The 20,665-nt window shown below is 47.5% G+C and overlaps 6 protein-coding genes across 6 annotated transcripts; 3 read left to right on the top strand and 3 right to left on the bottom strand.

The window, feature by feature from the left end:
• Positions 1–7,315: 7,315 nt before the first annotated feature.
• Positions 7,316–9,376, top strand: zfpA (putative C2H2 finger domain protein; the record flags this gene model as incomplete). The annotated part of the gene is made up of 2 exons (XM_043305496.1): positions 7,316–7,814; positions 7,929–9,376. The coding sequence occupies 2 exons, from the start codon at positions 7,316–7,318 to the stop codon at positions 9,374–9,376; spliced, it is 1,947 nt and encodes a 648-aa protein (XP_043161431.1).
• A 720-nt stretch (positions 9,377–10,096) lies between these two features.
• On the top strand, positions 10,097–11,220 carry Asppvi_009647 (putative bis(5'-nucleosyl)-tetraphosphatase; the record flags this gene model as incomplete). Its single annotated transcript, XM_043305497.1, has 2 exons — positions 10,097–10,222; positions 10,303–11,220. The coding sequence occupies 2 exons, from the start codon at positions 10,097–10,099 to the stop codon at positions 11,218–11,220; spliced, it is 1,044 nt and encodes a 347-aa protein (XP_043161432.1).
• A 520-nt stretch (positions 11,221–11,740) lies between these two features.
• Positions 11,741–13,252, bottom strand: Asppvi_009648 (uncharacterized protein; the record flags this gene model as incomplete). Its single annotated transcript, XM_043305498.1, has 1 exon — positions 11,741–13,252. The coding sequence occupies one exon, from the start codon at positions 13,250–13,252 to the stop codon at positions 11,741–11,743; it is 1,512 nt and encodes a 503-aa protein (XP_043161433.1).
• Positions 13,253–15,930: 2,678 nt separating this feature from the next.
• On the bottom strand, positions 15,931–18,025 carry Asppvi_009649 (uncharacterized protein; the record flags this gene model as incomplete). Its single annotated transcript, XM_043305499.1, has 6 exons — positions 15,931–16,094; positions 16,153–16,909; positions 16,969–17,250; positions 17,317–17,669; positions 17,723–17,892; positions 17,952–18,025. 6 exons carry the CDS (start codon positions 18,023–18,025, stop codon positions 15,931–15,933), a joined length of 1,800 nt encoding a protein of 599 aa, XP_043161434.1.
• Positions 18,026–18,199: 174 nt separating this feature from the next.
• Asppvi_009650 (uncharacterized protein) lies at positions 18,200–19,488 on the bottom strand (the record flags this gene model as incomplete). Its single annotated transcript, XM_043305500.1, has 2 exons — positions 18,200–19,341; positions 19,410–19,488. The coding sequence occupies 2 exons, from the start codon at positions 19,486–19,488 to the stop codon at positions 18,200–18,202; spliced, it is 1,221 nt and encodes a 406-aa protein (XP_043161435.1).
• A 218-nt stretch (positions 19,489–19,706) lies between these two features.
• Asppvi_009651 (putative small nuclear ribonucleoprotein SmG) lies at positions 19,707–20,173 on the top strand (the record flags this gene model as incomplete). Its single annotated transcript, XM_043305501.1, has 4 exons — positions 19,707–19,736; positions 19,805–19,876; positions 19,984–20,058; positions 20,114–20,173. The coding sequence occupies 4 exons, from the start codon at positions 19,707–19,709 to the stop codon at positions 20,171–20,173; spliced, it is 237 nt and encodes a 78-aa protein (XP_043161436.1).
• Between the last annotated feature and the right edge of the window lie 492 nt (positions 20,174–20,665).

The raw sequence follows: 20,665 nt of genomic DNA on the forward strand, positions 1-20,665 counted from the left end.
GAGGATAGAAGTAAAGGTACTGAATGATAATAATACACTCCGTACGCAATACGAAGTGGGTAGCGTTGCAGATTTGACAGGTCAACATACATGATTCAAACGTGACTCGGGTTAATTAAGAGCACCATGTGCTAGATATAGGCGCTCCATCCTAGCTAACACATTCAGGAGTTCAGGATGTCATATGACCTTAAGATCTTAATACAGATCTGGATTAGTTTTATGGTAGATCCAGCGATCATGGTAAACCCGTCTCAAGCGCATAATCCTGTTACTCGGATGTCATGGTGGAACTCCTTTACGGTGCAGCTGCAAATGTCGCCTCAGGTACATGATAGTAGTACCGCAAGGTGCTTCAGATATTAAACTCGCGGGGTCTACCGGGGTCCACGGAGTAAACTTCTGATTTCATGCAAGTTGACCACATACACCAAGTCACTCGGGCTACTGCATCTCAATCACAGAATTTACCCATTAGTGTGACTGAATTGATCCAAAGCTTCAGGATCGCCAGATCTACCATGTTGATTCTTGTTTCTCCAACCCCTTTGACATCATGGCCGGCACAGTCACATTTGGGATTTTTGATAGATCTGCGCGGACGTAAAATGGTGATGGTCAATGTCGGATGCATATATCCTCCCATTTCAGAAGATATGATATGTATTTACGCGGCTGCTCGTGTTTCTGGTGGCAACCCAAAGTAGCGGCCCCTTTTTTGTCCGTGCTGATCACGGAGTCCTTTTCCTGTGTCCTCCTGACCGGGAGCTTATTCGAAAGCCCAGTCAGTAACTTTGACACTGTGGGTGATCGTGAGTCTATCTCTTGTTTACTTTTCGGATAAGTATATCTGATTCTTTAAGCTGACATACTCTCCTCTTTCGAAACTGGACAAGCTAATCCTTCTTTCATTGCTTTTTGCATAACCCTAGACTTGCCCTTCCGCCATGTGGTCGGTAAGCTTTTAATTAAGAGGCACATTCTGATGTACGCTCCCCTATTCCGTCGTCCATACTCTCCAAAGTGCAAGTCCAGACATGACACATGACAATTTCGGCTCCAGTCTAATCATTTGCTCGGGCCCTGCGCGACCCAGAGTCGAGTCGGGCACTAATGCGCTAGTTCCTGCGCTGCGGTTCTAAGTGGTTTCGGGGACCATGGAAAGGGTCTTATTAAGGGGAAGTACGGACTGCATTATGCTTATTCGTACATGTTTCGAATCCAGAGTGGTCTAGATTGCATATATGATCCCTACATATTTTTTGAGGGTTGGGTAGACGCCGATTATGGTAAAAGGTTTTATGCCGACAATACTCCGGACAGGGATGCTGGAGAAGAGAACAATTTCCCAACACGTCTCGTGACCTGCATGCTATCTTCGGCTTACTCCGCAGTGGAATTAATCTATCTGAAGTATATTAACTGCCCGAGAGGTCAATATCAATAGCAATATGTAGCTAAGGTAGCCTGCATTCTAGCTATATTTATCATTCTGACAAATGACAGGTATGTGTCTGTAGTTGAGGCTCAGGGTAAAATTACGCATCACCAATTTAGTTGTAAAAATTAACCTGGTGCCTAAAACAGACTCTCAATTTCATCCATTTCGTAGAGATGCTGAGACCTTACAGATAGAATCCCATCAACTCCTATGTACAACATACTGAAACTCCTACCAACTTTACATCGAACAAGCATGCAATGCCCTTGGAAGAACCTCAAGATGGCAACACATGGCAACAATAGCCTCAATGATGCAGAATCACCAGCAACGTGTTTCAGATTAGAACGCTCGCTGCAGCTCTCCGTTCTCGAATCTTTCCTCTCACTCGTGAGTGGCTACCGGCGTTGGCTCCAAAGATGCACGTAAGAATTTGATCGGGACAGAGACCAAAGGCATTGTACATAGCTCCTTGTTTAATGGCACTGCGGTTGTACAGCGCCGTGCTACCTTTCTATCTATAGACCGCCTGGGCCCTGCGCTCTTCGTGTCTGGTAAGCACCGATTACTGCCACGAGGAAGCAGGGGAATGTTTCAGAAAGCGACTGCTCCATGGTTACACTACAGCCATTCTGTAGCGCCTGCCTGAAGAGGAATAGATTGTTGGCGCATAGTTGGGGGCCGAAAGGTCGATCCTGCTGTCTAGTGTCAAATGATATTATATTGTTGATTTGTTGAGATTAAGGTGACACCTGTGCACCGAGTTTAAGAAAAGACTGGTAACAAGCCACCTGGAAAGCGGATTCCGAGGTGCTTATGGTGGGGAGCTCTGATAGAATTGGGAACTTACTAGCGATGAGCAACCTTAGCGAAGCCACATGTTTAGTTTTTCACTGATGTAAAATAATATAACCAAGAAAATGTAGAATAGAAATAAAAACATCACAAGATGATCAGCTGATACCCAAAAAACATTTTGGAGTTCAGTTAGTGAGGCTTGAAGAGGCTTGTGTCTAGATGCCGTTATTCCCAACACCGAGATGTCATTTTCTAAAATAGATGTTCTCAACTCTCAGTTGCCCATTCAGATAATACAAGCCCAAGGTACAGAGTAGCCAGATCATCTCTTAGGTTTCCTTCATTGGGGATTTAAGTTCGTATGTAATGTTGTTACAACTGTTTTTGTCTGGCACATGAAGGCAGGGATGATTTGTTGGGATTTTTAGACTGTATGTTCCGCTTCTTCATTTGCTGATTACTCAAACTCTATAATATAGGGCTGAGACAATCATTTGCCAAGACGTCAGACTTCTTTGTTGTTTAGGTTTTGCTTGAGTTTTTCTTTGGGGAACAAGTAGATACCATAATTGTTGAAACATTCAAGCATTGGTTTTTCTGCAGCATAGGCAAACCAGCATTGAACTGAATGCTGGAATACCAGTATTATTCGAAGCTACTCTTGAGCTTCATTAGGTACGACCGTTACGGCCTGATTTAACAACTATTTCTTGGGTACTTTTAGATTAGTCCCTGTCAGCAGCCAGGATATTTCCTTATCCCATTATGAACAAGCTGCGGACATGCATCTCCCACGTGCAAATGCCAGGGTTCGGCGATGCCGCTCTCCAATATGTACGTTTCCTTTTCGCTCAGACGCCAGACGCATCTGTGTCTGGTTGGCGATTATCAGTGATTGTTATGATTGATCATCAATCACCGTGGGATGTCAGTTAACAAGAAGGACAAAAGCGATCGTACTTTGTCCTTGTGTGCTTTGTCTTTGTACTTGGAATAATTGGTCAACCTGCTCGCTTCAACGGCTGCTACCTAACCCTCCTGGCAATAAAGTTGAGCGTTATCTGTAGGGTATCTTAGGTAGCAGAGCCTCAAAATTCTTCAGTATGTCAAATATTCGTTCGGTGCTTTCGTTGGTCTCTCGGAAATTACCGCATTCCTTCGTGGGTTTTCGGCCGGAGACACAAGGACTGCAAACCAGTGACAATGAGTAATGAGATTAACGACCTGACAGTCAATGATGCCAGAAAGCGCCACATCGAAAGTTCCACAGGGAGTTGCCTACTGCAGAGAGTTTCGTGTCCCTATTTCCTTTTTTTTTACTTCGACTTTCGGTCAGGAATAAGGTTATTTCACCGCAACAACAAGCAGGCCAACAGTAAAATTGCTTTAGAATTCAAGTAGAAGCATCGGCCAATTCTAGGGGATTACTCAACCAGAATCACGGAGTCATGATTATGCTGGCATGCCATGCAGTACTGTGGATATCCCGTCTCATCCATAGTGCATGATACCATCATCGTGCATCAGAAGTCAACACTTGGGACAGACGGAAAGGGGAAAACCTAAACAGAATTCTGGATGGAGAATGCAGCGGTGTAAAAAATGGTTGCTGCGCCTCGATTCGCGTATAAAACCAGGGATCTGCCAATGGAAATTCGGGTAGATCTGTTCCTTGAAGTACTATTGGTCCATATAATGTGGCTCGACCAGGGTGTGGCGCTAAGGGTACCTTGGAGCGCATTCCTCACCGATCTCAAAAGTTTTGTCATGTTATGTTCCGGAGAAGAGCGTCCTCATGTGTCATCCACATTCCTTCTAGGATTGACTCAACCAATGCCCTGGTGGAGATTCCCTGCATCTCTATACCTCTCTAAGGCAAGCGCAGTAAACAACACAAGTCGATGTACTCCATACTGCATCATTATGACCAAATTTTCATCAGACTTAACTTGCACTCTAGATACAGTACCGACCCATGCCTGTAAATAGCATATTCGACTGGTGAGAAATCAGACAAATGTGTTCAAGGTGCTCATTACTTGTACTACACAATTAGATGCGATCACTTGACTGAACCAGCTTTTGGAAATACCTACTCGACTCGAAGCCCTCATGCGTACAGGTAGCATGTTCGTTCATGAATTCACTGTCCACTCTAGGTAGTGCACGGAAATTCTGAATACAAAAGTAATACTGAAAACAGGTCGCGCTAAGACTCAGCCTTGTAGATACCTTATGTACACTAAATCCAACCCACTCAAAGTTTACCTATGCACCAATGTCAACACCGGTACATACAATCTTTGAAATTGAATTCAAATAACTATTACTGGAAGTATGGACGTCATAAACGTCGACGCAAAACCTTCGAGGCAACACTCGCAGAATGACTTGTTAACTTAAGCAGAAATATTCGTCCACGTCAAAACGAAGCACAGGGCAGGTTCTTCCCGTCTGTGCCAGTCCAGGCTTCTGATTGGACTATTTTCCTCGAGCATCATTTGCCAATTACAAATCTGAACCAATCGATTAAGCGAAACAGATATGCACGTTCCTCGAAATGGCTGGGGTCGTGGGGCTGGACTATCTAAGATCGTCAACAAAGCCCCAGAACCAAAAAAAGAGCTAACCGGACCAAGGGGAAGGGTGTTCGGAAACCTGCGGCCATGGTTCAAGATCTAGAGTTTGCTGCCTCCCGTGTCTCCTCAGGAGTGAAGATGATCTGTACCGGATTGACGGGACTGTGGATGAGGCTTTGTCAAACTGTCAACTTGCCAAGCAGATATGTCAAAGTTTCATGATCATGATATTTTCGAAACTGTTTATTAATCATGCCGATTGTCATTAATTATCAATATTATTTGATTCCATAAGCTCATATTTACGCAGATTATTGTGAGTATCTATGTGTAAGGTAATTTGTGGAACAGCAGAGCTGCTTTATTATTTCAAATCACTCATCCTTGCTAGGATTTACCCCATAGTCCGTGTCCGTCTCCGTAGGTCTTCGTGATACCCCTCGTTTTGCAAGTCCATGGGGAGAGAATTTTGCCACCATCTTATCTCAAAATCGCGATCATATTGAAAGATAAGGAATGATAGTAAATTTAGCGGGAACATGATAAAAACAGAGTTTCCCCGAGAGTCAGAGAAATTGCTTGATTGCTGGACTCTGTAGTTTGTATTCATACGAGTTACGACGTAGAGTCCCCGGTGCTGGTCTGACGGTGCCAAGTCAACTGTACACGGACTTGCCGATGACATCTGTATCCACAAATGTCAAGCATGCATCTTTAGTGCAGATGGACACGGGGTTCCCGATACACAAGAATGATGAGACGTCGACCAGGGAAATTGTATCATTATTCCTTTGAGGTAAATAGCTTCGAAATAATTATTGATAATTTTATTCCATTTATCAAACATACAGAGTATATTTGCGTGCTCTGTTCAATTCAAGCAAGTCTTTAGGTAACCCGCGGAGGCGAGCACCTACCTTAATGATTTGAGCTGTAACGAGGAACCATATCAACAGGCCCGAAATCTTGAATTGCGGATAAAATCATCGCCTACAGGCCTACAAAGCTGGAAATAAAATAATGCAGGAACCATTACCTAGACATTGTTCAATACAGCATTGGAAACACGGCGACCAAACACTGCAGTCAATCGCTAAATGGGGAAGTTCTTAAGGCAGTGCAAATGGGGCATGCAGATTTAGTGGTATTAATGTAAACTCAAATACCGCTAAAGATATTTATGGATTAAAAATAAACTCGTAAATCTAAAACCAAAATCTAAAATTCAGAAATGGTATCAAGTATGTCCCTGCTTCAGCATGATCTCCACTTCCCCCGTTTCCCTCGCTCTCTCTGTCCTGATAATTTTGCGAATATTAAGATAGCTAGAACAAATACTTTTATGTATGTATATATGTATTTATTTTTTTTTTCATTTTTTATTATTTTTCTGGACACTCCATCTATAAGAATATATTTATTACGCTAAGGGCGGTATCATCATCATTAACCACCCAGAATCCACAGTCGCCCGCCCCAGTCAGTCTCAATGCACACTAGGCAATCCCCTGTCCCCTGCTGTGCATTCCACCTCCAGTAGTCTGGATGGGCTTGACTTAGTGCTGTTAGTTTCCTTAGTCTTAGTTCATCCAGTTCGTAGTAGTTTAGTGCTTTTAATCTATCTAGCGTGAATCCAGTCTAGTAATTTATTCCAGTCCACTGCAAGCCCAGAATGAGGTACACACTCTCTCGTAGTGTCAGAAATCATATAACATTTAACAAATGCTCTCCCTCCCTCCCCTCCGTCATTTCTTCATTCTACATAAGACTCATCCTACCTTGAGGAATAGTAGATGGGTCCTTATTAAACCCCGGCGAGAAGTGACAAAGGAAGCGCTCATACAAGACAGCACCTTGTCCTCCTCCTTCCCTTGACTTCACCTGGTTCTGCAACATACTTCATACTCCTTTCGGACTTGGCCGTGGTCCACTAATTTGCATTCAATTGTCTTCGGTGTGACTGTTGTTCTTCTCTTATATATACTCTTTTCGTCCAAAGAGATTCAGAATCCAACTCTGCCTCGAATTCTCCTGCACGTCGCGCATCCTCTGAACAGTTCCCAAACCCTCTACGATTCGCTCAAATACCTTGAGATACTTTTCGCATAGATCGAAAGACCGTCCTGTGAACTTCCCCTTACATTGCGCAGGCGACTACCAGCTCGTTGACCGAGGTTCACGTTCACTTTTGAGCGGCCGTTTTCCTTATTTGAGGTGTCACTTTTCTTGAGGTATGCTCGCATACCCCGTCAGTGTCGATTGTTTTTTTGGCGATCTACCAATTCCTGCAACAACACAATGAAAGAAGCTGGTGACTGACAATCAGCCTCGTTCAGATTGCGCGCCTCGATCTCCTTACTGAAACGCAGGCCTCGTCTTTCGCTGAATGGTAAGGACTAGCACAGTCGACTATCGACCTTAGGACGTGTGCATGCGGAGCCGAAGAGCACATTCCGATTTTGTTCTATACCCTACATTAGCGCACAACGAAGCCATCATGTTGGCATTGGACTCGTCACGTCAACAACAAGCATCATACTTTCACAACGTTCCTATGGACCCAGCATTGGTCGATCCGTTTGGGTTCCAAATGGATAACTTCGGCGGGTTTGGGCAGCCTTCTGGTTCTGCCAGCGCCCCAACATCTTACTACGAAACATCGCCTGTTTATGCTGATTCACAGCTTGAGGCCAAGACTTCCGGTTTCCCTCCCATGCCTCCTACTCCCCCATCCCTTCCAGTAGCCTATTCCACAGAGCCTTATATGTCGGGCCTCTCTACTGCATCTGGACCCTCCATCGCAAGCGCATCATCATCGGCGATCGGCTCGCCATACTCTGGTACAGCACATACCTTCCCGGAGAGCTGGGTTGACACTAATCACGGTATCGGGCTTCCTGCAGCCGTTATGGATGAATTCTTTCCCAATGAATTTATGACAAGCTCGCTAGAAGCGGAGAATGTCTATCAGAGGAAAGGCCCAGACGACTTTGTCGGTGAGTTCATGAGTTTGCATCCGGTTTCGTTCTTAAAGCAGATTCTATGTTTCTCTGCTGCTTTTCGACCGTCAAATTGCCAATCCTTTCAAAATGCTGACTGGCGGTCAACAGATCCTTCCTTGATACAGCCAGTACACCAATATCCAAACTATTCAACTCCTACTATCTCGTTTCACGAGCCCTCAGGCTACTCAGCCAACTGTGGATATTTTCCCCAGTCTCCTGACCCATCCCACCTCCCTGTTACCGAGAGCTACGCCACAGACCACCTTACGCAAACAGGGCTGACAGTCTCTTCTCCTCTTTTGAACTCTACCCCCCACTCACGCCCCGTTTCGATCTATGACCGGAGGTCGTCCATTTCATCCACCCATTCCCGTCGCTCTCAGCTGAGTCCAGCTGCGAGCGTAGCAGAACTTGATGACGAGAGCAAGGAGAAAGGACGCTGTCCTCATCCCGATTGCGGAAGAGTTTTCAAGGATCTGAAGGCTCATATGCTCACGCATCAATCAGAACGACCTGAGAAGTGCCCTATCGTTACGTGCGAATACCACGTCAAGGGATTCGCTCGTAAATACGACAAGAACCGGCACACGCTCACCCATTACAAGGGAACCATGGTGTGTGGATTCTGTCCAGGTTCTGGGTCACCTGCGGAGAAAAGCTTCAACAGAGCAGATGTCTTCAAGCGTCACTTGACCTCGGTGCATGGCGTTGAGCAAACACCACCCAACTGTCGCAAGAGGAGCCCCGCTGCAGCTTCTGGCAAGAAGGTTTCGGATTATTGCCAGGACGCCACTGGCAAATGCTCAACTTGCTCTGCCACTTTCAGCAACGCACAGGACTTCTACGAGCATCTCGACGATTGTGTACTCCGGGTTGTGCAACAAGTAGAGCCTAGTGAGGTTATTAACCAGCAACGCCTGGCGGAAGTGGACTGCGATGAGGAGGTCAAGAAGACCATGGAGAAGCACAAGCTTCTTGATGCGGCCGGCGACGTCGACCGTCTCGACGATGAACCTGAAGAAGATGATAACGATTATAAAGAACTCAATCTTCAGCTCCGATCAAGCAAAGGTGCATTCAAGTCAAACAAAGGGAATGCGAGTGTAGGATCTCGTCCCATCTTGGGCAGCAGCAACGCTGTTACCAAAAATAGCAAGACCCGTGCAACCATTTCGAAAAGGCGCAAMAACCGCGACCGCTACCCTTCTTCCTGGGGCTGCCCCAGCAGCAGCATGAAGACGAAGAAGCGCGTCTTGTGTCTCTTCGACGGCCAGCGCCGTCTGTGGAAAGATGAAATGATGCTCGACAATGAGTTCGAAGTACGGCTGAAGCTTCCCGGAGGAGCTAGTGACGGTACAAACCGGGAGGCATATATAACTGACCTGGATGTCGCAACTCTGAAACGGGCTGAAGGCGTATTGAACGCCAACGAGGGTGAAAGGGGTCCCTGGTTAGAGGGACCGGCAAACCATCTCATGGGACAGCCGGCGAGGATCTTGCCTACACTTTCTCACCCTCACGACGATGTGGATATCGATGACTTGATGTCATGAATGCGACCACCTTCCCTCAACTGTGCCTCGTCTTCCCTCTTCACTCCTAGCTTTTTGTCGGATACCTTTCTGTTTTGCATATGCTGCATCATGAATAGCGGAATCTGTGTGCTATATACCAGGATATGATACCACTTACTATTTTATCAGCTTTGATGCTTGACTTACTATGTCACATTTTTCTGCTTGTGTTTTTCTTTTTGGCTAAGCCAGGGTGTCATGGAAACGGGAGGGAGATTCTGATACAGGTGATTTCCTCGCATCAGATAAAAGCTCTAAATAATATCTGCTCTGCTAGACAGAGACGAATACGATTTGTTCTTTTTGCATCATTTTTTCACATGGAAAATGGTAAAGGTAATGGCTACCTACCCTCCGACTCAGTGCGGCTGCAGATGGAAGGTATCAAGAATATAAAATGCGATAATCTTTGGGCATATCTGAGCGTACAGCTGGAGCCTTATAAGCCTTATGAGCCTCATATAAATGGTCGTGTTAAGGTGTTGTTGGTGGTTGTCGGGGGTGAAGGAGTGATGAGTGGATCTGCCTTGATGTCATTGTGGTGGTTCATGTTGTTGGGACTCCCCGCAGATGCCTGGCCAGGCTTTGCTCCGCATTCTCCGAAACCATAGAGCCAACAATCATCTCCCTCTCCTGCTTTCTTCAGTGCTTTCAGGAACCAAGTCAATCGCAAAGAGATCAACGCATAGCGTTAATAACATGCAATTGGGTTTAAGGGAGAGTCTCCCTGCTCTGGTAGCCAAGCGATTCACTGCAGCCAAGGAAAATGGCCACCTAATATTCTCACATACTCATCTCTCTATAATCAATTCTGGAGGAATTTCGGTAGGATGTGCTCTTTCAACTCCCTTCTAAGACGATATAGTTATCTTTGGGCTTTCAATGCTAACCCCGACGTTTCCAAGTATCAACTTCGTTACTGTCCAGCTCTCGCACAGAAACCTTCAGGCACTCCTAAATCCGACAAGGATCGATCAGGTCCAAAGCCTGATCCTTTCGAGAATCCCTCCACAGACCTTTTGATCGCTCAGATCCCTCAAGAAAATCCAACGCATACACTTGTCTTGAACAAATTTCCTGTCATACCTAACCACTTCATCCTCGCGACCAAGGCATGGAAGCCGCAAACGGATATTCTCGAGAAGGAGGATCTGGACGCTGCTTACGCCTGCATCAAAGCTTGGAAGAATAACCAGACGGGACAGGAAGACTCGGGGTCAAAGAGACTATTTGCATTCTTCAATTCCGGAGACGAGAGTGGTGCGAGTCAGCCCCATAGGCATTTGCAATTCTTGCCAGTGGAGGCCATGTCTCAGGGTGATTCGGGAAGTTGGCGGCCTCTCATTGATACGGTTTCATCCCAGTCTGTAGGCCCCGACTCGGAGTACCGACGCTTGAGCCAAATCCCCTTCGCCCATTTTGCATTACCGTTGCCTCAGAACCCGACCGCGGATACGCTGCATGCGATTTATTTATCATTGTACAGAGTAGCGCTCTCGACTGCGAAGGGAGGCCTGGGGGACCATGCGCGAGCGATAGATGGCCCTGCGGCAATCAGCTACAACTTAGCCATGACCGAGTCGATGATGATGATTTGCCCTAGAAGATGCGAAACTGCCCGTATACCGGTCGACCCCAGCGCTTTGCCAGATGTCCAGGAACCTGGCGTCGTGGCTCTGAACGGCACAATCCTGGCCGGAACACTTATGGTCAAAGCTGAGGCTGAGTGGAATGAGCTTCGGCGCAATCCGGATACGTTGGCAGACATACTCGCGACTGTCGGCTATCCCCAGCCAGACTCTCGTGGACTCGCTCTGTTATGACGATCACTGGCGTGGTCTCGTCAAGAATGCTCATAGAGAGGATGTATATAGCATTGTCGCATCAAAGACGCTCATGTCTTTTGCATTGTATGTGAGTCGATGATACAGTACATATGACACTGCATTCAGAAATCTCTCCATTTTTGTGGGAAAGCTTAAGATAAGCGACTAAGTACGCTAAACAGTTCTTCGCTAAGAACAAAGGAGAAGCAAAAGGAACATCCAAGACGAAGCAGTGCGACAATAACGCTGAGATAGGCTAAGACTTTTCGTCCAGGCGGAAACCAGATCATATCTTTACATTGTGCACTTCGCACCATTTCTTCTTGCAGGTTGCATTCCCGAAGTGATACGAGCCTCCATGAGTCCATATATACTGAGCGACCTTCTTCCAAGACACTCTGGGTGGCAAGCCTACACCTCTCGGTCGACAGGATGGCGCAAATGCATTAGAGGCATGCTTTGCAGACCCCGAACAGGCGTTGACTGCTTCGCACAGCAATTTGATCTGTATCGAGCATTAGCCGAGAACGAAAATGACAGTTGGAATGCGGTCACTAACATCTTTGTCTTTCCACTGGGGTTTCCTCACCCTCTGCTCCTTGGACTTTGTGAGGGTTCGAAACCTGCCGCGGAGGGTTGATTCGGCTTCCTCGAAACCCCCGAGCCTCTTGATATCCTTGTATGACAAGCCGCGGCGTTTGCATTCTATCAAGAATGCATTCCGGGCCTCGTTGTGGCATGAGATTGACCGGGTGGTTGTTCGTCCTTGGCGGCTCAAGTCTCCGTTGCTGGCGATTGTCGCATGCACAGATTGGATGACTTCGTGCCGGTGCTGAGGGTACGTGAGTTCGTCGTTGGCAAATGCCAACTGGCAATGTCCCCCGTCGACTTCACTTCGGTGCTTGACGCTTGTCGAGTTGTATTCATGAGAGGTGAAGGGGTGCAGCACAAACGGTGGTTGCTGAGGGTAGTGCTGGCCGCAGTCTACAGAGGGTAGACCGTGGCAGGCGTCCATTGTGGCAATCTCTTCAACCTGACCATCGCCATGATGCATTTGAGAAAAGCAGCTGTTCCGGAACTTAAGTTCGTGACTCTGCATCTCCCATGGCGCTATCTGTCCGCCGCAGGACCAGTGATGAGGCGTGGCGGCACTGCATGTGCCGGCCACAGGAGAGTAAGGATCGTCGGTTGTGGCCACAGAGCTACCAGGCGAGACATGGTTCTGGAATATCATAGCGTCCCCTGTCTGGCTATACGAACGGTGCGTCTTGCCGAAACCGTGTCTAAACGGGTCCGATAGACTCTCTTGCGAGGCAGAAGGTGATGTTGTTTCTGATGTCGCGTTGGTCTTTGAGAACGAACCGAAGGGGTCCGCAGCCATGTACAGACTCGGCCTATGACTGGGGTGCACTAGGCCGCAAGGATAGTTGTCGGACTTGGTCTCTTCATCACAGAGGGCACTTTCATGTACGGGAATTCCAATCTTGAAATCACCATGTTTTTCACGATTTTCAGGACCAGTGACCCCTCCGTCAGACTGTCTAGGTCGGTGCAGGGTTTGGATATTGGCGACACAAGTATAGTAGTCGGGGGAGAGTCCATGATTCTCAGGTTCAAAAGAAGTCATGACACCTGACCAGGAGCAAACGTCTGGTTCCATCGTTTGTTCGCCGGCCATTGGCGGTCTGTTTGAGGTGTCAACGATAGCCTCGGACTTTCCTTCAGTGAACCCGGTGCAGTGGTTTGTCCAGGACTGATCACAGTTGACGATCTTTCTAGAGCTCGGCTCAGACTGCTGATTGCAGGGCTTTGCCTGGAGAAGATGTCCACGGTTCTCAAAGAGATAACTGGCAGGATCGGGATCAGTAGAATCGGGGTTCTTCTCGAAGCCCAAACATGTTTTGGAGCAATCCGGACCGACGAGCACGCGGAGCATCGCTTTAAGAGAGGCCATATTACCCTTTCTGTGGCCCGGTTCACCGCTTCTGTCCTCTATGGCCGGTATAGATGGCGGGTGAAGCGCGTGCATGGGAAGTTTCAATGACGGCCTATGCACGTTACTGGAGTTGACGGGACACCTGCAGGACACATGTGCACACTGAGCATGTCAAGATCCATATGGAGAGGTTTCACCTGCCATGGGGCATGATTGACATACCGACGATGTCTAACTGGCCGCCACACGCGCTGTATGTGCGTCCGCTCCTTTTTTAAGTGCAATGTCTTAGCTGTTGGTGGCGCTCTGCTCTGAGCACCGAAAAAGGAAGGAGGAGGAAGGCGAGATAAAGAAAGAAGCGGCAGATGCTATTGAAGAGAGATATGCAGATATGACGACGTCTCTCACTGCGACATCTGATAGCAACAGGAACAGAGTCGATTGTTCATGGAAGAGAAGCACAGTTGGGACAGACGGTATGATGTCTCAGGTTGCCTTGTCTTCCACAAAACTCGTTACGATTCGAAAATGTCGGGGTTTCCAAGCTCTCAGTGGGACTGTCTCAACACGCTGTATGTGATGTAACGGCTTATCTGAGTCAAAAGGGAATGGATTGTTCGAGCTCTAAAAGAGAGAATCGGAAAGAAGAAAGGACAGGAGAACAAAGAGACAGTTTCAGGCTGGTTGGCAAAGACAGACACCCTATGAGCTGATCTTTACATCGAATGACCAAGTGAGACCGGCCTTTAATAAAGTCTCAGACCTTGGATCCCCTGGAATCATCAACGTCTTCCATCATGGACCCTCGAATCTTCACACGAGTAATGACCAAGCCGAATGTCATTGCCTAGTTGCCTCTTCCTCCAAAACTAGACGATGGGCTGCAGAACTATCGACTCTCGTCTCAATAAACATGGTTGATACCAGGAGAGATATTGCCTCCCATACACGACCTCTGCAATCTGCATCCACTGCCCTCTCCTAGATACTCCCATCCCCGATGATCAATTGACCAGTCTCAAGGTCTTCCCCGCAGGTCTCCCAATACAGTAGTCCAAACAGTTTGAAGGACCCTTTTCAGACCACCCGAACGAAGTACGGGACTTCTGGTGCGAAGAACCCAGAGAGATTAAGAGAATACCTTGGGAGAAAAGCAGTACAATGCACGAATGAGAATCGAGCAGAAGACGGATGCACTGACGGATCCAACCTGACTGGCGTACAGCGTCAACATGCTGGCGCGGATAGCCACATGCAGGACCTTTTTTTGTCGCACTTCCGCGGAGATCTTCGTTCTTGAGCGGCTGTAGGACGGCCGCAGTTGAACCTTTTTCCTTTTCTGTTTTCTTTTCTTTTTGTTCTTTTCCCTAGACGGGTTGGAGAAAATGTATCGAGGAGAAACAAGAAATAAGGGTCGGAGGATTTTCAAGCTTTTGGAGATCCTACCTGACTATTGAACGGGACGTTTGATCGGACTTGATCGGAGAATACCCACTGATACAAAGTACATTTTGTACTTTATTCCCCTCTTCTTCCCCTGGAACGTCCCCATCGCGTCATCAGAGCCGATAATGAGTGCAAATCCATAGATGCATGAAAGTGTGGATGGATTGTGGTTGTTCAACGACGACTGCGACTGCATATGCAGCTGTAGGACCCTTCACCATCACAGTGACAGACGTTATCTTGACCAATGAAGACAATGTGGCCTCTGGTTCTTACTTTAGGTTAGATCAAGCTAAAGGACGCAATTTTAGGGTTGATCCCGCATGCTTAATTCTAATTCGACAGTAATGATTTGCAAGGATCTAAGCTTCATACCCTAACCTAAGTCGCTTCTCTATAATTATCTCTGCCGCAAACAACCCGCCTAGAGTGAAATGACCAATTGCCTAGGACTGGCTTCCAACCCGACCATACTCAAGTCGATACATCCATCCTGGCAATCATGTTTGACCTTGGAAGGGAATTATTCCATTATTGGAGCCAGACCTATTCTCTGCCATCCCCACTACTAGGATATAGACGATCATCGCATTAATGTAGCATCCCTGAACCCACACAGCGTACGGTCTTAAGGATGATCTTATGAACTCGTTCCCCGGTCCCAAGGATGTGGTACCGTAGCGATCACGTTATACGAGAGCCGAGCCTGAAGCTCTTACTGAGGCTGGGTATGGACTATATGGCCACACAAGGTAATAGTGAACCATTCGGTTCCAAGTCAAGGACTGGCTTTTCTCCCTCAACCAAGGTCTGAAAATCATCATTCTCCTCTGTGGATAAACAAGTACAATGCCGGATTTTGACTTTGGTACAACCCGTCTTTGATGTGCGTTCCCGCTGCCGTCCATCCGGTTTGTCATCGTCGTTGTTTTTGCTTCGTCGGGGTAGAAGGCAGCCGTTGAAATCTCGGCAAAAGTCTTTCGGATCCGGACAATTGCAAATCATACTTTCAATATTCTGCTGATCTGCACATTCCGGCTGATCCATTTGAATGGCATGATTGCATTGATTTGAGTTGATTCCCGTAGCCTGGTCTCAAATCCATTCGATATGAATCCTTCTGATACCCTCCAACTCAAATTGATACATACATGTCCTGAGCTCAGACCTCAGCTTATCTGTTCCTCAAGCCTGTTAAGCAGACCAACCCTGATCTGCCTGAATCTAGAGGCGAACAGTGCGGATACTTGTCATAGGCACGGGTCGGAACTTTCTGTCCACAATAGGGTACTGCTTTGCCTGTTCCGGTTCCCCACCGCGCCATTTCATGTCAAACGCTCTTGGCTGATGGCAACCCTGTATGATGATGATTCCACAACGACCACTCTTGGGCCCGATGGCATGAGTTGAGCATCGCTTTCCCGCGTGGGCCGGTCTTTTGCCTGGCTGCGTTCCTCAAAGTGGTCCAAAAGTCGGTCAACCAACAAAACTGCATTCGAAACAGGACATCAGAGCTTTGCGCTGCAGAAATGGTCAGGAGGACTCACCTGTTAGCAGTATGACCGTAAATGCGTATAATATGACCGGAGACGTCATGAAGGAGTACGCCAACGCAAAATGTCGGACGAAGGAAACCACGCCTAGCACTAATACCGCAAGTACCAGGCGAACAGCAACGCCAATCCCGACGTAGAGCTTGCGCTGGTGGCGATGTGCCAACAGCATAAAAGCCGCAAAAAGAAACATCGCGATTGACGCCACAACGAAAAAGTACACATAGACAAACCCCAGGACCTCCACATACATCATGAGCAACTGACTATTGTTCAGTTGGCTGATGTCTCGGCCCTCTGACGGCGTAATTCCCATGCTGGAGAATAAAGCTGCTGTTACGTTTCCCACCAAATCATCGATGCGGTCATGGGTCAGAAAGTAGGCATTACTTGGGACATTGGTTGGGCACAGCGGAAGGGTCGGTAGCTCTTCCAAAATGTCCGAGATAATAGTTTTCTCCTTCATCGCTCCCCGGCCATAGTCAATTTCCATATCTGCAATGGTACTTCGCAGTAGCCTGATGGCAACCTCCGCCTCCGGCCGCGGCTCTTCGCATGCGAACAAGATTGTCTCCGTCAAATACGTCAATTTCAATGTAACATCCAAGGTGAGAGCAAGGATTTGCGATCCTTCAAGGAGTAGGATAAGGGCCACGTGAAATGGAAAATGCAGCTGAGCCCATGCTTGTTGAGAAAGTCTGCCAAGAGGGCCTCTTGGGGAGACATCGAAATAGGCTTGCCACAGGAAGTACTACACCAAAGCGGGAGGTCAGTAGACGAAAGCAGAATCTGATCGCTAATGTCCCTTACCACACTTGTGGTCACGCCCAATATGTGGACAAACGACCACTTAGTCCAGCCACCGGGGCGTACTGTTTTATTGGCAATCCTAGTCACTGCTATGACACCTTCACCAATGATGATCAATGTAAGGAGGCCCATTCTGACGACCAAATGAGTGTCTTCCAAACCGATATCTGGAGTGATGTAAGATACCCCCATCACCATCCACATCTCAAACCCGAACAAGATAAACCAAACGGTCCAAATGTACGAGTGGATTCCATGATCTTCTTGAAAGGCAAAATACATCTGCCACTTAAGTCAGACTAAGGACGTGGTTGTCATAATATGTTCGTCATCAAAGGTAATGCTTACCCCGAAATAGACCAAACTGGAGGCGAGTAGTGCTGCGACAATGATGGACAACCCCTTTGCAGCGGGTCTCATCCGTTCCCGGATCAAGCATATATTGACCGTGTACTGCACGGCAAGCAGTACTCGACTTCCACCAAGCAGAAGACTCAACGACTGAAAGGCCCAAACGTTCTCACCGCGGATACGAGTCGTGAATCGTGTTCCCGCAGACGCGAAGCCTACCATGGCAGCCAACTGAGCAGCCTTGCAAATCCGTTCAAAAACCGAGTCTCGAGCGAATCGTATATCAAATAATGTAATCTGAAGCCATGTGAACCAGATGACACCTAGGAAGCCTATATATGCCCCAAGACCTGGATTCAAGCGTTAGAACGACCGAAGCAGTCATAATCTAAACCTAACTTACCTTCGACATTGTTGATCTCGTGGGTCGCGGTAAATGAAGACAAGTTTGCAACGAAAAACAAATCGAAGAAGAGTTCTATGGGGGTGGCATCGGAATGGCGGCAAAAATGCGGAGACTCGCCATCCTTTTCGTCGATAGGTGTCGCAATAAGACTTAACCCTCGATGCTGCCTTCAGATTGATATAAGCATCGTTGCATGCTGATAGTTACGTTTGGCGAGCTCACTCACAGCACGTCTTGCTTGATAGGCTTGGGTTTACGCAGCGGTTGACGAAAGAAGGAGAAGAATGGCGGCCGGGTCATTATAAGAAAATGTCGACTAAAATTTCATGGGTATCATAAGTCTGAGCAGATCCGATCTGAGTAAATACTATACATGAGCTTCTAGACAGAAGCTTGAGTTCATTTGCAGCTTCAACGAGCTGTTGGCCGGAAAGAGCGAAAGAGAAACGTTTCAGCAGGAAAGAGCGTCAGGGATCACGACTCGCTCCCAGAGTCGCCCGCCGAGCCAGCCACAGAAGCGCCAAAGCTTTCGAGTCCGCGAGAGTTCTTGATATCGGTAGCAGCTGACAGATCCTCCTCGGAACCAGGTGTCAGGCCAGCTTCTTGTTTCAGTCTCTCATAGTTATCACCGGCTTCTTTAATGAGAGCTTGGATTTCAACCTCTCGAACGGCTATATCAGCCTTTTCCTTCCTCAGGTCTTCCATTCGGTTGATCATCTGCGTCCTTGACTTTTCCAACACAGCCAACATCGTGCGCAATCGATCTAGGCTTGTCGATAGACGAGGTAGTGAGGTTATCTTAGGCGGAGTTCTCGGTCTGTCAATATGGTCTCTGCCGCCGTTGCCAATTGCAGCCCTTGTCTGTGCGGCTTCGTAGGCCGCCTTCTCTTCTAGGTCCGAATCATCCTCATCAGAGATGCCTTCAGCGTCTTCGATGAGTTCCCGCATCTGTTCACGCTGCTTCATTTTCTGCTCGCGCTCTGCCTTCTTTCCCAATGAGATTCGACCGTCCTCCACATATTCGTCAAACCCCTCGGCAAAATCTTCGTCGTCGCGGATGAGCCTGGTATCGTGCGTGTCCTCCTTTTCGGTCTTTGTCAGACCCAATTCCTCGTCGCTCATGTTGTCCTCCAGAGAGATGAAATCCTGCTCTTCAGTGCCGTAGGCCTGTTCCTTGGCTAAACGGGCTCTGCGGGCTTTCTTTTCCCTGATCTCCGCTTCGCTCGGGATGGCCGAAGGCGCAGACACTTTCATCACCTCACCAAACTTCGCAGCGACATCGACTGTCTTATCCTTCTCGTCATCCGTAGCTGTCTTAGGCGTCGACGGTGTGGAATCCCGGAGCTCTTTTAGATAATCATCGCTGTAGCTGGGCCGTTCTTGTTCTGGTACTCTAATAGGAAGCTGATCTCCTAGTCCAGGTGGTTTCCCAGCCCTTTGAAGCGCACTCTTTTCCAACACTCGCCTTCCTAGCCCATGCCGTTTCGGCAGGACGACTTCACTTTCCTGCCCGCCATCATCTGTCATGGATGTCTCGCCAGGCCCGAAGGATAACCGAAGTTTCGACTTTTGTTTTGATTTCATGGGATTCGGCCTCTTCACTACAGGCCCATGGTCTGGTATATGTCAGCCCAAGCCTCAGTCTTAGATCGAAAGCCATCTGCGAAGGTGAGTAGATACAGACCTTGTTCGCCGCTGTCATTCTCCTCATCATCCCCGCCGACCTTGCGAGGCTTTCTTCGATTTGTGAACGCGGAGCTCATGCTAATAGGCGTAGAAGCTTTTCGATCAAAAGAAAGTAAGATAATGGGAGAAGAGTTGGCAATTCTGCCCTTTGCGTCACAGTAACTGGGGCATCTTTTTGGAGCATGCGGGAACATTATTTCTCCGAGAGCTTCTTCCGCTGCCAGCTCCAAAGTCCGCAACGCGCCAGAAATTGAGACACCACATCAGGAGATTTATTCAGAACGAGCTAGCCAAGATGCCTCAAGCTCAACCCGAACTGAAGAAGGTATGCCTTGCTTCACGCCTGTTTTTTTAGCTTGACAATTTCCGGAGCTGACATTCATGGTTCGCTAGTATATGGAAAAGCGGGTGTTCTGCCAATTGAACGGCAACCGCAAAGTCATTGGCATCCTGCGAGGCTACGATGTATGTTAGGACTTACCCACGTTGGCTTGCTGAAGAGATCACTTTTGCGACGGGGAATATGGATTATGAAAGGTGTTTCTATGACTAACAAGGCGTTTTCATTCCAGGTATTCATGAACATCGTTCTCGACGAGGCTTTCGAGGAGAAGCAGGGAGGAGAGAAAGTCGCTATCGGCATGGTGGTATGTCGCAAAATTGGAGGGTTTTACGGAGCGAAGACTAATATGTTGCGACTAGGTCATTCGCGGTAACTCGGTCGTTATGCTTGAGGCTCTTGAACGGATATCCGAGAAATAGAAACTGCGCCTTCTTGAGGGCTGGATGATGCGCACGGATTGAATTTATATCGTCATTGTGGGATTGATTTAATGCAATTAGGAGTTCATGGGTTGGTTGCTCATACGAAACGATCGAAAGCATTTTGGTTTCTTTACATGTTCGCTCTACGGGAAAATAGAACACCTGATCTCCGCGTGACTGGGCTTGAGTCTTACCAGATGAATTCTACAGATAAGTCGCGCTGGGACTACAGGCATGACTGTTGTCAAGATATCGTCATTCATGAGGCACTGAGAATAAGGCCGAGGAAATCGCATCAAACAAGGAACCCGATGAACCCCAATGCAAGTGAGCATGCAGCTCTGTTGTAGAAGACAATAAAAGTCAACATGTATAAATCGTTTGAAACAGATCTTCCAGCCATGCGCCGTGACGCTTGTTCAACCATTCCCCTCCAGATTTTGCATAAATGCGATGTAATAAAGTACAAAGGTGAAGTTTCGATATAAT

This window comes from Aspergillus pseudoviridinutans (genome assembly GCF_018340605.1).
Source record: "Aspergillus pseudoviridinutans IFM 55266 DNA, scaffold_7, whole genome shotgun sequence".
Lineage (NCBI taxonomy): Eukaryota > Fungi > Ascomycota > Eurotiomycetes > Eurotiales > Aspergillaceae > Aspergillus > Aspergillus pseudoviridinutans.